This window comes from Populus nigra, chromosome 4, assembly GCF_951802175.1.
Source record: "Populus nigra chromosome 4, ddPopNigr1.1, whole genome shotgun sequence".
Lineage (NCBI taxonomy): Eukaryota > Viridiplantae > Streptophyta > Magnoliopsida > Malpighiales > Salicaceae > Populus > Populus nigra.
In genome coordinates this window covers 11,065,204-11,080,213 of record NC_084855.1, presented here as the reverse complement: position 1 = coordinate 11,080,213, position 15,010 = coordinate 11,065,204, and the positions used below count along the sequence as shown (strand labels likewise).

General features: G+C 33.0%; 3 protein-coding genes across 3 annotated transcripts; all 3 read right to left on the bottom strand.

Annotated features, from left to right (window-relative positions):
* Positions 1 to 3,734: 3,734 nt before the first annotated feature.
* LOC133690746 (vestitone reductase-like) lies at positions 3,735 to 4,241 on the bottom strand. Its single transcript, XM_062111012.1, has one exon. It carries the CDS (start codon positions 4,239 to 4,241, stop codon positions 3,735 to 3,737), a length of 507 nt encoding a protein of 168 aa, XP_061966996.1.
* Positions 4,242 to 5,177: 936 nt separating this feature from the next.
* On the bottom strand, positions 5,178 to 7,084 carry LOC133691119 (vestitone reductase-like). Its single transcript, XM_062111460.1, has 4 exons — positions 6,950 to 7,084; positions 6,143 to 6,670; positions 5,552 to 5,747; positions 5,178 to 5,325 (listed from the first exon to the last, which is right to left on the bottom strand). Exons 1-4 carry the CDS (start codon positions 7,068 to 7,070, stop codon positions 5,184 to 5,186), a joined length of 987 nt encoding a protein of 328 aa, XP_061967444.1. The 5' UTR covers positions 7,071 to 7,084; the 3' UTR covers positions 5,178 to 5,183.
* A 4,189-nt stretch (positions 7,085 to 11,273) lies between these two features.
* On the bottom strand, positions 11,274 to 13,891 carry LOC133692986 (vestitone reductase-like). The gene is made up of 4 exons (XM_062114171.1): positions 13,515 to 13,891; positions 12,308 to 12,832; positions 11,548 to 11,743; positions 11,274 to 11,451 (listed from the first exon to the last, which is right to left on the bottom strand). The coding sequence occupies exons 1-4, from the start codon at positions 13,642 to 13,644 to the stop codon at positions 11,301 to 11,303; spliced, it is 1,002 nt and encodes a 333-aa protein (XP_061970155.1). The 5' UTR covers positions 13,645 to 13,891; the 3' UTR covers positions 11,274 to 11,300.
* Positions 13,892 to 15,010: the final 1,119 nt, after the last annotated feature.

The following is a 15,010-nucleotide window of genomic DNA, read 5'->3' as shown; positions in this document are numbered from 1 at the left end:
CACAAGCTCACCACTCTTCCAAGAGTCTACTCATCCAGGAGTTGCGCCTGTCCTCTGTTCCACCCTAGGAACCACGCTTTACTTCTCCGTGAGTCTCTCGCTCTTAGTCGTAAGAGTCCAGGTAGCTCTCCACCTTTAACCATGAGGGCAGCCCATTAAAGGTTGATCCATATCTGTCTTCATACTCTGAGTATTACAATGCCATTACCGAGCTCACCACCTTGACAAGAGTCAACTCGTTCCCGGAACCTGCGTATGCCCTCTGCTCCTTCATAGCAGCCGCGTCTTAATGCTCCACAAGTCATCCACTTATTGTCCAAGGCAAATGTCTTCTAGCTCATTGATCTTTAGCATGGGGGCAATATCCATGAAAGTCAATCATGCATTTGTCTTCATACTCATCATAGCCACTTCATTAGCTATCCATACACCTGTCCACTTGTATCTAGCCATCACATCGGCTTTGGGGCGTTCTGAACTGGGCTCATATCATGGCCCACACACTTTCTCCTCAGGTGTCTCCACTCGTCGTCATGCGATGGTCTGAAATGGGGCTCCTGTCGCGGCCCTCATACCTTCTCTAAGGTGTCTTCACCCGTTGTCATGGGGCAGTCTGATCTTGGGCTCATATCAAGGCCCTTACACCTTCTCTAAGATGTCTTTGCCCGTTGTCATGGGGCGGTCGCATCCTCTTTTAGCTGAGATGCTTCAAAGTGGCTCCAAAATTCTCTACCACCATGTGCATTATAGGAGAGATTACTGCCACTGACTATATAGAAAGAGAAAGTTGCGGTATACTCCTCGCAATCCTCCACCTCGATTTCTATGTTTGGAGCTTCTATGCCTTTCTATTTGACAGCTCCACCTACACCAACTCTTTTTGGTGTCTTCGCCTTTCATCATAGGCGGTTGCCTTATATCACAGACATTTGCACCCCCTCAATTAGGTGCTTCTACAACAGCTCTCTTTCCATCCTTGCATGCATTGGAAAGGTCTTCGCTTGTTGTCTTCATCAAGAGCACAAGAGACTTCCTGTTGTACAAACTTTAATAGTCTCTGCTCTGAGCTTCATCTGGGAACACTTCTTCTCCTTGCACCTGTTGTCTCATTCCAGTACCTCGTTGGATCCTACGGGTACTCCTGCACAATCTCCGTGTGCCCTCGTGCAATTTCTGTTCTCCAGATTTTTTCCTATTCCTTGCTTATGTTTGACAGCAGCTCATCCTGTCACAACACCTGTCCAAGTCAAAATAGGGTGCCAATCTTCATCCCCTTGTTGTATTTCTCTTCCATTATCAGGGTCTTCATCAATTCTTCTCTCGAGAAATCACAGTCATCGAATCTAACTTCTTTGGAGAAATCACCACTTCATCAGATCCTTGAACATACGAAACCCAACTGTTCCCTTGTGCCGCCATCCTGCTAGTCTTCAACTATTTCATTACAAACTGCTATATATACGAAAATAGTACCGTATGGATAATCCTTCCACTAAGCAAGTTCCCAGGAAAGATTGGAGGGGTCATACTGGTCCCGCTTAAAACTCAATCTCCTAGACAAAACTTCTTAGGCCATATCTATCCATCGTACTGTCTTTCTGTATATACAACCATTTGCTAGCTTTGTTTCGGCTTTCCTTTACAAGTGATCTGGAATATACTGGTGTAATACATGATTTCTCAACATCTGACGAGACTACCAGTGATTAGATTCGTCAAGATTGGTCTTTATCAATTTCTACTCTTCACCTCAAATTGTTCACATGATCGGGTGTCCAGAGTGTCCCAATTTTACCTTCCCTCAAGGTAATTAAAAACATGTGCACCTTCTTCTTCATCATCTCTTTCGACCATCATGATACCCTTCAGATGCCTTTTAATCGGGCAATCTGTCATAATAATTCACCACCACCACTTTCGATCACAAATCTCAATGATCGGACCGTACCATTGCATCCAGAATGATCAAATTAGCTGGAAACAAGTCTGAAATCGTTCAAATCGCATTTCAGACGGCTAAGATTTGATCAAAACAATTCTGGCCTGATGAACGGCCCAGATTCAATCTCATAACCGGTTGCACGTAGACTTTGCTGCACAGAATCTTCTCCCTCAGCTCGCGGCTCGGCTCGGCTCCAAAACGGCTAGGCTCACCTCGGCTCGCAGCTAGTGATGTGGCAGATGGGTCCCAGATTGTTGACGTGTCTGCTCACTGGTTGATGACGTGTCTGCCTACTGGGCGATGACATGTCTGCCTACTGGTCACTGACGTGTCTGTTGACTATCGCTGAAGTGTCTGCTGACTAGCGCTGATGTGTCTGTTGACTGGCGCTGAAGTGTCTGCTGACTGGCGCTGACGTGGCATACTGACTGAGCAGACTCATCACCAGCGCGTGTGGCTGTTTCCGACGTCCGATTTCGACGCGATTTTCAATAGTGGCTTCGTCTCGGCTTCCTCTATATAGTGGTATGGTCAAAACACCATTTTGAGAACTTTCATTTTTGAGCAAAAATCAAACACCCCTTTAAACCATGTGCTCTGATACCAATTGTTGAGGATTCTGACACCCCATGCGCGTACCGGTAGTGTACTGATAGTTGCTCATATGGAGGGTAAGCACACTGACACAATAATTAACGTGGTTCGGCAAATCGCCTACATCCACGGGAGAGAGTCCATATTATTTAGAGATAGAGAAAGGATACAATAAATATATGGAGGAGGAGGATCACTCAACTCCCAGCTCACACACTCTGCTGCATATGGCAGCAGGGCTGCTGCCCACGGCAGCAACTCCTCTTTCTCTTCTTCTCTTCACTTCATGTTTTCCCTCACTCTCACAACTCTCACATTTGCTCTCCACAAGACATGCCTCTTTATAGGCATTTCTTAGCACCCTTCTCCAGCACATGAAGGGGACAATGGTCTTGAAATCATGCCACTAATTGTGGCACTAGTGGTGCTTCCACTAAGCCACAATTAGTGGTAGGGTATTGCCACTAAATGGCAATATCCTAACAAGTTACAAGGTCTAATCCGTTGAAGTTTTGGAAACAAAGTAAGGACCTATAGATAAGTTTGAAGCTCTGATATAATCAACATCGCTCCAGTAACTTTCATCCATCATTTTCACGCCACTGTCATTAAAGAGGAGAGTGAGTTGTTAAATTACAATAAATGAGAGATAAAGTTATTAAGTGATCATATTTCAACAAAAAATAATAATCTTGATGGTAACATTTCATTGAACAATGAGTCTCATTGAGGTTTTTTTTAACCTTTAACTTGGTTGAAAAGGTAGATTGTGTTAAGAGATGAATTGATTTTCTGGTTTGATTTTGTGTTTTTGATATTTGTTAGGGTTTTTAAAATGATAAATTGTTTTTTTGAGATTTAAGAGTATTTATTAAGTATATTTTTAAAAGTATATTGTTTAAATTTGTTTAGACAAACCATTTTTTTTTCCCGTATTCTGCTTTGTATTTTAACTTGTAAAATCAAGTAACATCAGATTAAAACCGCATTACTTAATTGGAGACAGACAAGTATTAATTAGCCAGTTGATGACAGATGGATTTGACTGCACTTTCGAAGGATTCTGAGGAAAACACCGACAGCTACTGTCTTATTTGACAAAGAAAGATGGCATACGTTATAAACAATTAATTAGCCAATTGACTGAAAGAGATTGAATGACTGACAGATGGATTTGACTGCACTTTCGAAGGCTACGTTATAAACAATTAATATAGGTTGGTATTAAATTTACAAGGTCCAATCCATGTTCTTCTGCGAATTCAAGAGCTCTTTTCTCCGTTGAAGTTTTGGAAATAAAGTAAGGACCTATGGATAAGTTTGAAGCTCTGATATAATCAACATCGCTCCAGTAACTTTCATCCATCATTTCCACGCCACTGTCATTAAAAGCTACCGCTGATGCACTAGAGGTGTACACAACTCGTTTCACTGTCTTTGAATTCAAGCAAGCCTTCAAGATTCCTAATGTTCCATCAGCTGCTCCTTGGATAACTACTTCCTCGGCTTCTCCATTTCCAAAACCTTGAGGTGGAGGAGTAGCTGCATGAAAGACACCAGTACATCCTTTAATAGCCACATCAAAGCCGTCGGGTTCACTTAAATCTGCATAGAAGACTTGTAGTCTCTCCGATCCTCCTGGTAGACTTGTCAGGAAGCTAACGTCCCTCTTGTACTTCTCATAGCAGACCTTGAATACGGTCATGATATACAATTCAGTTCGGGCTTTATGAGTTAGGTATAAAGCTTAAAATGCCACATGGATCAGTGACGGTGAGTGTACACGCAGACGTTATATTACTATTATTTTCTATCAATTTATGAACAACGCAAAGGGCAAAACATTATAAAATACATGGTTTTCAGTTCACTTGAGCCAGCTGTTAACCGAGCGAGCTGTGTGTTAAACACATAAAGATGTTTTTTAAAAGATATTTAGGAGAATGATAATGATTGTTTTTTAAAATAATTTTTATTAAAAATATTTTTATTTTATTTTTTAAAAATTATTTTTAATATTAATATATCAAATTTAAAAATATTAAAAAAATAATAATTGCACAGACTTGCAAAACACACCTCGAAACAGACAAGCCAGCAACAACTGGAAGTCTACAATTATCTTTACCTGTACTCCAGAAATCATTAACGTTATTTTCAAAACTCTTACTTTGGTTTGGACCCCACCTAGACCAAGATGCATTGCATCCTCGCCGTCCACCCAGATCTAAATATCTAAAGTACGGCACCGCAAAAATATATATTTTTTAATTAAAATTGTAAAAACAGTTTTAAACTTGTGATTTCACACGATTTTATTAATTTTACCTAATTTTATTTATTTTCAAGTTTTTAAAATAATTTTACATGTTAAACATGTATTAACTCATAAAATTATACATCGAATAATTTTATAAGTCAATTCATGATTTTAATAACTATACATACAATAAATTAGTGAGTGGATGATATATATACATATATAATATCTCGATACTTTTAATATCAAATAAATATGAAATAGTGATTACAATGGCAGACAATTACAAGGAACGAAATCTTTATTAATGTTCTACATGCGTGCGAAATAAAGAAAATATATAATATATTATAAGATAAGATGTAATACGTGGGTGCGAGAATGAATCTAAAGAAATCCCTTCTCCTTGCATGATTGAATTGCCCCATCAAACATGTCTTCAAGACCGTGCTCAAATTTGAATCCACAATCCAAGAGCTTCTTGGGTGAGAGGCCACGCATTTTGAAACCTTTAATGTCCTTCAAGGAACTACGGGCAAACACATAAGTTTGGACACATATGCAAAAAATATATGGAATTTGCTCAACTTCTATCTCGTTCTTCCAATTCGTCTAATTCCATCCAATTGATCATGTTTTCCTTAAATTTTGTGTCAAATTAACTAACATAAAATCTAATAAAAGTTACTAATCGATGAATTTTGCCGAAGAATTAATACCAGGAAAGAAATATAGGCTCAAGATATGCAACTCACTCTTTCGTGGGAATCTGAAATTCTGGGTATCTAGCGGAAAGAAGTTCAGACATCTCATTGATGGATATTTCTTTCCATGAACAAATATACCTTCCTTTTGCATGAGGGAATTCAAGCAGGAATATATACGCCCTGGCTACATCATCTGTGTGTACCACATTTAGCTTGATAAGGAGATGATACAATTGTTTCTCACCTGCGCACACAAACAAAGTCATTAAAAGTTACATCTTTATAACCTTTGTTGTGGATTAAAAGAATGAACCCAAGTCAGTTTAAAATGATGTAGAATCTAGATTGGTTTTTTTAAAAAAAAAATATTAAAAAAATATTGTTTTGAAATTCTTTTTTAAAATCAATTCTAATTTTTACCATGTTAACTTTTAAGTTGACCGAATTTATTAACTTGTAGCTGATTTAATTTGAAATCCAACTTAAATTAGATTCTAAAGCTACAAGTTATAAAGTTAACTTTTAAATAAAACTATATAGAAATGTTAAAAAATAAAAAAGATTTTAACACATGCTATAAGATAAAATTCAAATTATAATTATTCCAAATTAAAGTTAAACCAAAACAAATTAGCTCACCAAAGATCAAAGATAGTGACCATCGGACCGATTCAGGGATGCGAGGGCATATGAAAGGACCGACGATTAGTGGAGGAATCAAGAACACAAGATCCAATCCATATTGCTCAGCAAAATCAAGAGCTGCCCTTTCAGTCTTATTCTTAGCAACCAAGTAGGAAGTGCCAAAACGATTTAGGCTTCTATAATAATCTATGTTGGTCCACGAACTCTCATCCACCACCTTCTCATCACCATCACCACTATATACAACTGTGGCTTGACTAGAAGCACAGACAACTCTCTTCACTGTCTTTGCATTTACACATGCTCTCAAAACCCCTAGGGTGCCATCAACAGCTCTTTTGGTGATCACTTCTTCTGGTTCTCTATCAGCAAAGTCAAGGGGGAACGCGAGATGAAAGACTCCCATGCATCCTTCAATGGCCTCATTGAAACTGTCTGGATCGTCAAGATCTGCGTTGAAGATTTGGAGTTTCTCTGCCGCTCTTGGTAGGTTTGTGAGGTAGCTTATGTCTTTGCTAATTCCTGGCCATGCATATAGTACAAAAAGAGATTATCAGGGTCATGTCATGTTTAACGCACACACATTTCAGCATTCAACAAATTAATTATTAATAGATGTCCACGTGATTATGCACACTTCATTTTATTCGAAAGATATTTCTTAATCTGAGAGCTCCTAATTAAGAATAAAAGAAAGAAATATTAGTTGACAAATACTTTGGCTATATGTAGCCATGCTAATTTAGGAAGGGCCGGCAAATACAAGAATTTTGAAGATCAAAGGGGAAAACATATGCTCACCTGGGCTAGATCTAATTGTGGTTCTGACAGTGTAACCATGTTCAAGAAGCCTCATTATCAGCCACGAAGCAACAAAACCAGTTCCACCAGTTACACAGACCAAGCCTTTTCCTTCTTCCATTTGTTATCTCTTCATTTCTCTGTGCCGGTAAATTAGGATCATTCACCTTTTAAAAACAATATGTCTCTATTATTGGCACTTTTAAAACGTGGCCAAGGCTGCTTTTAATTTTTTTTTATTTAATTCTAGCTAGGACGCACCTTATTTGTGAAAGTGGAACCCAATTTTCCAAAGCTATTCGATGCCACAATAGATGGTTTTAACGTGCTAGGCCTCTCGCATTGGATGAAATTAATAGGCGTATTTTAGTACATTGATAAGTAGACATTGAACAACAATTATTATTAAAAAAAAAAAGAGATATGGTTTCGCTAACAAATTATTATGGTTTTCAATAATTATTTTTTATTTTATTTCAATCATCGCTTTGTTTTTTTCTCTACTATTGGATCTTTTTGTGGCCAAATCAATGACTAATTGTTTAAAATTTATTGAGGAATGACAGGATTCAAACTAAAAAACATAAAGAAATTAGATGACAATTTCAAATTTGATGTGAAAAGTCCATTTTGATCCTCCTATTTTTCTATTGATACAACTGCAATCCCTTAAATTTTTAAAATTTCAATTTTAATTCAAAATTTTATTTTATTTACTTTCTAGTGTGTTTGAGAGACAAAAGAAAAGGAGTTATTAGATTAATGATGAAGGGAGAGAGTTATTGTTGCTATCGATTCTAACCACACAAAAAAATTAAAGTTTTTATTTAAAAATTCATTTTTTTCTATTTTATATTTTACACTTGAGATCATTCAAATAGATTAGTTAAAAATAATTTGAAGTTTTTTTATTGGATACCATTGAATTTTTTAATTTTTTTTTATGGGATCATAGCTTTGTTTTATTATTTTAGCAAACATTATTTTTGTGCAACCTTTTTTATTTTTCTCTTTATTTAAAAAAATATTTCATCTCTAATTTTTTTAGTTTTGTTTGATTAAATTTACTGTTTGATTTTTCTTTACTTATGAGAAAGTTTGTAGCATTATTTTTTTATAACACTACCGCGCAGTCTTATTAGGAAGCCCGCCATGATACTTTTCTTCTTTTGAGTTGTATTCAATGGTTTTTTTTTTTTTTGTGCATGTCAACTTTTATTGTCATATAACTTGATAAAAAATATATTTTAAAAAATAAGTTATTAAATCCATCCTATCCATTCTATTATGCAGCTCGAATGTTTATCAGGTTAACTTAATTTATTCTAGATCGATTGAAAATATTGTTATCATATTATATATATATATAAAAAGTTATGATGACGTCAACTAGAAAACAATTTCCTAGATATCAAAGTGGGTGTTAATCAGCTCATATCTGATCAATTCTAGTCTTGTTTAATTTAAAATCTAAGTCAGGTAAAAGCCCAAGTCACGACGTCTCTAAACTCTAAACTTCTTGACTTGTTTTTTAGTTATAGTAACATTTACTAACATCTTTAATCCTTCATTTGTTTTATTAAATGAACCATTAAATTTTTATCTCGTAAAAAAAAATTTCTTGTTACTATAAAATATATTAGCAATGGCTGTATTTTTATTTTATTTTTAAGAAAATTGATCTAACTCAAGACTTTTCCTTGATTCTTGTAAGTTGTTGTTTTTTTCTAAGAAAAAAAAATATTATGATTAAGTCAAATGCGAGAAAAAAAAGAGAAGATAATTGTTGTCTAAAGGTGATAGGATTTTAATTAAGAAAACCTTTTTTTTTATCTTAATTCAAATCATTAATAACTAGGTTGTTTTTTTTATTAATTCTAATTGCTTACATTTATAAGTTTATGGATTTTTTTTATTAAAAGAAAATTATTAAAATAAAATATAGTATTCATAATTTCTTTGATGGTGTGAAACACTTTATTAATGCTTATATTTTTTTTTATGTAAGGTAGCTAGCTAGTTAACATATATTAAAAGGTGTTTGCATTTCATTGTAGCAATAAACAATGAAATGGCAAGGTCTTTTCATTTTGGTATTTTTTTTAATTTCAATTTTTTTTAATTTTATCCATAATATTGAGTTCAAACAAAAAAAAAAGGTAGTTTTACTAACTTAAAGTGGGGAATCCTCAACAAAATTTGAATTAAAACAGAGATGCTAATAAACTGAGTGTTGGAGTGGCCAAATTTGCAGTGAAAGGTTGATTTATGATAAAATTAGGGGGGGGGCGCTATTTGTTGCAGAGAAAAATGTAGGAAGAAAAAATGAGGGAGAAAGAAATGAGGGTTATTAATTAGGTTATAAATTAAATATTACAAACAGATTTGAGGACGAATTTAAATTCTTTGATAATTTTGTCTATGAAAAAAACATGTCATCGTACTTGTTGGCATGTTTTTCATCCATTCTTTTTCTATTATAATTCCCCTGGTATATACTAAGGGAATATTTTGATTAATGTTTACCGATGGATGCAACAAGGACATATTTAGTTGGAAACATTCACCGCAATATACCAACGGAAATATTTTGTTAGTGTATCCGCTTGTATTTTTTAATTTTCTGGTAGTGCTAAACATATTTTATTGCAAAATAAAATAAAATTCAGCTCTAGTTGGATAACAATTTAAATTAATTTGCATAAATCATACAAAACAAAATCTAAGATACTAACTTTTATTGAACTATAAATCAATAGCATACATATTATTAGCAATGTTGGGTATAAGTCATTTTCTATTAATAGAATATAGGTTATTAGCAATGTTGGGCATCAGTCATTTTCTATTAATAGTATATAAGTTATTAGCAATATTATTAGCAATGTTGGGCATTAGTCATTTTCTATTAATTCATAATAGTATATAGGTTATTACCCATGTTGGGTATCAGTCATTTTCTATTAATAGTATATAAGGGGCATCAGTCATTTTTTATTAATAGTATATAGGTTATTAGCAATGTTAGGCATCAATCATTTTCTATTAATAGTGTACAGGTTATTAGCAATGTTGGGTATCAGTCATTTTCTATTAATAGTATACAGGTTATTAGCAATGTTATTAGCAATATTAGGTATAATAATTTTCTATTAATAGTATACAAGTTATTAGCAATGTTGGGTATAAGTAATTTTCTATTAATAGTATACAGGTTATTAGCAATGTTAGGCATTAATTATTTTCTATTAATTCATTTTCTATTAATAGTATATAGGTTATTAACAATGTTAGGTATCAATCATTTTCTATTATTATTAATGTTGAGTATAAGTCATTTTCTATTAATAATATATAGGTTATTAGTAATGTTGGGCATCAATCATTTTCTATTAATAATATACAGGTTATTAGCAATGTTATTAGCAATATTAAGTATAAGTAATTTTCTATTAATAATATATAGGTTATTAGCAATGTTGGGCATAAGTCATTTTCTATTAATTCATTTTCTATTAATAGTATATAGGTTATTAGCAATGTTAGGCATCAGTCATTTTCTATTAATAGTATCAGGTTATTGGCAATGTTATTAACAATGTTAGGCATCAGTCATTTTCTATTAATAGTATACAAGTTATTAGCAATGTTGGGCACCAGTCATTTTCTATTAATGATATATAGGTTATTAGTAATGTTATTAACAATGTTGAGTATAAGTAATTTTCTATTAATAGTATACTGGTTATTAGCAATGTTATTAACAATGTTGGGTATAAGTAATTTTCTATTAATAGTATACTGGTTATTAGCAATGTTGGGTATCAGTCATTTTCTATTAATAGTATATAAGTTATTAGCAATGTTATTAGCAATGTTGGACATCAGTTATTTTTTATTAATAGTATATATGTTATTAATAATGTTAGGTATCAGTCATTTTTTATTAATAGCATACAGGTTATTAACAACATTAGATCTATACTAGGCTAGAATAGAGGGGAAATTATATTAAATGGACATTTTAACTATATACGTTTGTGATTCAACTTTATTTTTAAATATTTTTTAAAGTGTTTTTTTATCTAAATAAATATTAAATGAATGTTTTTTTAGATATTTTTTTTATTATTTTTATATATTGATGTTAAAAATTAAAAATTATTTTAATATATTATTAATTAAAAAATATTTTTAAAAAACATCTCAAATTGCATTACAAAACACGCATTTAATCATTAAAAATACACCATGCGGTACACTTAAAAAACAAAGTGGCTCTTAAAAATAACTAGAAAAAAAAAATTACGAGTTAGAGCCAAAATGATAATATAGTTTTTTGACGAAATATTTAAAAAAGTCCCTTCTCCTTGCAGGATTGTATAGCTCCATCAAACATGTCTCCAAGACCATGCTTAAATTTGAATCCACAATCCAGGAGCTTCTTGGATGAGAGGCTACATATTTTATAACCTTCAATGTCCTTCAAGGATGAAATGGATCTGCATCCAAGAGAGAGATGTAAGGTCCACAAAATAAATTAAAAACAGCTTTCTAATTTAAAGATTAATGGAAACATGTAGGAAATGCAGGCTCACTCTCTTGCTGGGATTTGAAGATCTGGGTATCTAGCAGAAAGAAATTCAAACATCTCATTGAGCGATACTTCGTTCGATGAACAAAGATATCTCCCTTTTGCATTAGAATTTTCGAGCAGAAAAATGTGTGCCATAGCCACATCATCTATGTGTACCATGTTCGACTTGATAAGGAATCGATAGTGATTCCTGTTGCCTGCACATTCAAAGCTGTCAAAAGTTCTTGTATGAATGCTGCAGCTTATAGCATCCATTAACATAACTTCTAGGAAGTGATTTCTGACATTAAGTTTACGTTTGTTTCATATAAAATAGCTTACGTGAAATATTTTCCTCAATTTTCTTATTTATTTACTTGACAAAACTTAGTAATTGTAAAATATTCTTAGAAAAATATTTTTATGTAAGACATTTTTCAAAACAAGTTATTCTACCTGAAAAAAAACCAAGCCTAACTCATATATAATCCAAAAATAAGTTTTTTTTTTTATAAATAACTTATGATAAAAATGATTTAACTTAAACACATGACTGATAAAATTGATTCACAGTAACTAAGGAAATTAAGTAGCATAAGTTAGAATTAATGAGTTAAAATTAAAATTCATGATTTTTTTTATTAAAATGAAGATTTAACCGACAACCTTTTAATTTAGTTTAGAATTCATTTTGCAACTAAATAGATTCTGAATTGTTTTTAAGCTGAAAGTTAAAATGAACCAGTTTGCAAGAGTCATAGCAAATGAAACTGAAAACATACCCAGAACCATGGCTAGTCCCATGTGCACAGACCTTGGGATTTTAGGACAAATGAAGGGACCGAGCACCAGGGAAGGAATCAAAGTCACTAGATCCAATCCATGTTGTTCGGCAAATTCCAGAGCTGCCCTTTCGGTATATGTCTTGGCAATCAGGGAAGGATTGCCAATTACATTTAGACTTCTGAAGTAATCTATGTCTGTCCATGCACTCTCATCCGCCACTTGTTGACCACTTCCACTAAATAAAACAGTCGATATACCTGAAGTGTAAACAACTCTCTTCACTGTCTTTGAATTTAGGCATGCCTGCAAAACACCTATGGTTCCTTCAGTAGCTCTCTTGATGACCATTTCTTCTGCTTCTTCTTTCGTAAAACCAGTTGGATGAGCCACATGAAAGACTCCTGTGCATCCTTCAATGGCCTCGTTGAAACTGTCTGGTCTGTCAAGATCCGCGTTAAAAACCTGGAGTCTCTCTTTCGCTCCTGGTAGATCTGTGAGATAGCCGATGCCCTGTTTACCATCTGGCCATATAACATCAAAGGATTCATTATAATTAGTTTCGCTCTCAATCAGTAAAATCATGCTAGCAACTAACTTCATTCAACACTACATTTTTTGGATGCTTGGGAACTGAGGTTGACACTTTCTTGAAAAATCGAACTCGCAACCTTTTCTCAAATAGGGAGGGTGGAGTCTCTTCTTGGGGGGGGGGGGGGGGGGGGGGGGGGGGTGGGGGGGGGGCTAGAGAATGGAGACCATATTGATTATGAACATTATCTGTGAGATTAACAGAGGGATTGAGGTTTTCTGACCTTTCGGTAATTAGCAGGGCCAGGATGCATCATAAAGACTATATTATTGTGTTTGATATTGTTATTGGTGGTGCTTTTCTGCATAGTTCTTTGTGTCTTCAGCATATAATTTAAGTATGAAATCATTTTGTAAAAGCATATACAAGCTAAGAAGCAGAATCAACTAGGAATAGGAGTAAATCAAAATTCAGAAATGGTATAAATGTTGGCACAAATTAGCTACAAATCCTGCCTGAAAGCATTTTCTCACGGGAAACATGTACAGCTATCGCAATCATATATTGAAGCTCAAACACTATCATACCTGCTACTACAATGATCAAATCAATAAGAAGTTATTTTATTCAGACATAGAAAAACGTAAGTACTGACAAGGAAATAAGAATCTCACCTGTAGGGTTGGATCTAACAGTGGTTCGAACAGTGTAACCTTGTTCAAGAAGCCTCATAATCAACCATGAGGCAACGAATCCTGTTCCACCAGTTACACAGACCACACCTTTCCCAGAATATCCTTCCATTTCTCCTACGCTGTAAGACACTAAACTGCCTTCATTAACAAGGGTTACTCCCGGGGCTCCGACGTATTTCTGTATAAATCCCCGATGATAACAATGTGAAATGACTTACAATTGACGTTCTAATTAATATTATATGCTATAAATCAATGATAGTCTGTAATGAGACGATGATAATGGACAAACAGTCCAATTTATTTGTCCGTCCAAGAACAACGTGCATTTCTCGCTCCCCTGTTTATTTATTTATTTATTTATTTTATATATATAATTGAGAAATTTATTCATAACTCATTATTTACAGAGAACACTAGCTATTTTATCTGGGTATCATTGCGGGTCGGTTAAATTCTTTTTAAAAAAGAAAAAGATATACAAGCTTTTTAAATGTGTTTTTTTATAAAAAAAAAATCTTAATTATATGCATGCATTTAATTATATAAATAAAAAATCTTCCGTGTCTAAATGAAAATGAAAAAAAAATGTTGACACGTCTACTCAATCCGTTTCATTGCGAATCAAATAGTTTTTGTTTAATGCAAAAAAACAAATGCATAGATGTAATTAATTTATTTTTTGACATTGAGTAAAAAATATAATTGTGAATCAAAAAGTTATTGTTTATATATAATAAAATAAAATAAATATTATATGTGTTAATAAAAACATGTAAGATCTCAACATAATTTTTAACATAGTAGAAAAATAGATAATATTGCAATTGCTACATTGAAACATTATTTTTTTAGTCTTTATATAATATTTTAAAAAAATGTAAAGAAAAAAAATTATATAAACAAATTTCAAAAGAATAGAGATAAATAAGTCAAGTGTAAAGTGATAAATATTCAAAGTGTAAAGAATAAAAAATAATAATTTTTTTTTAAAATGTAAAGAAAAAAAAACTAAAAAAAAATATTACAAAATAATAAAAATAAGAACAAAAAATAGTGATAAATATATTAAGTATAAAGAAACAAAAAGGGAAAAAATCTAAGCAATTTTGTTTAAAAAAATTAAAAATAAATTGTAGATTTATCATCACTGAGTAAAAAAAATGAAAATATTTATATAATTATCTCATTTTTACATTGAGAAAAGGTTTCCTTTCAGTATATGTTGTTTTGAACCTCTCAACTTTGGAATGAATGATTTCTTTAATTCTACACAAAATGAAGTGTGATTTGAATTTTATAGTGATAACGAGAAGATAATGGAAAATATTAAACGTGAAATCTCATAATATATGAGACAGGAAGTTCTATTATCGAGTCATGTATCATATCACGGAATTGGAAAAAAGAGGAAAAAGGTGTTATTGTATTGAAGGAATTGAATTAATTTAATGACTGATATATATATATATATA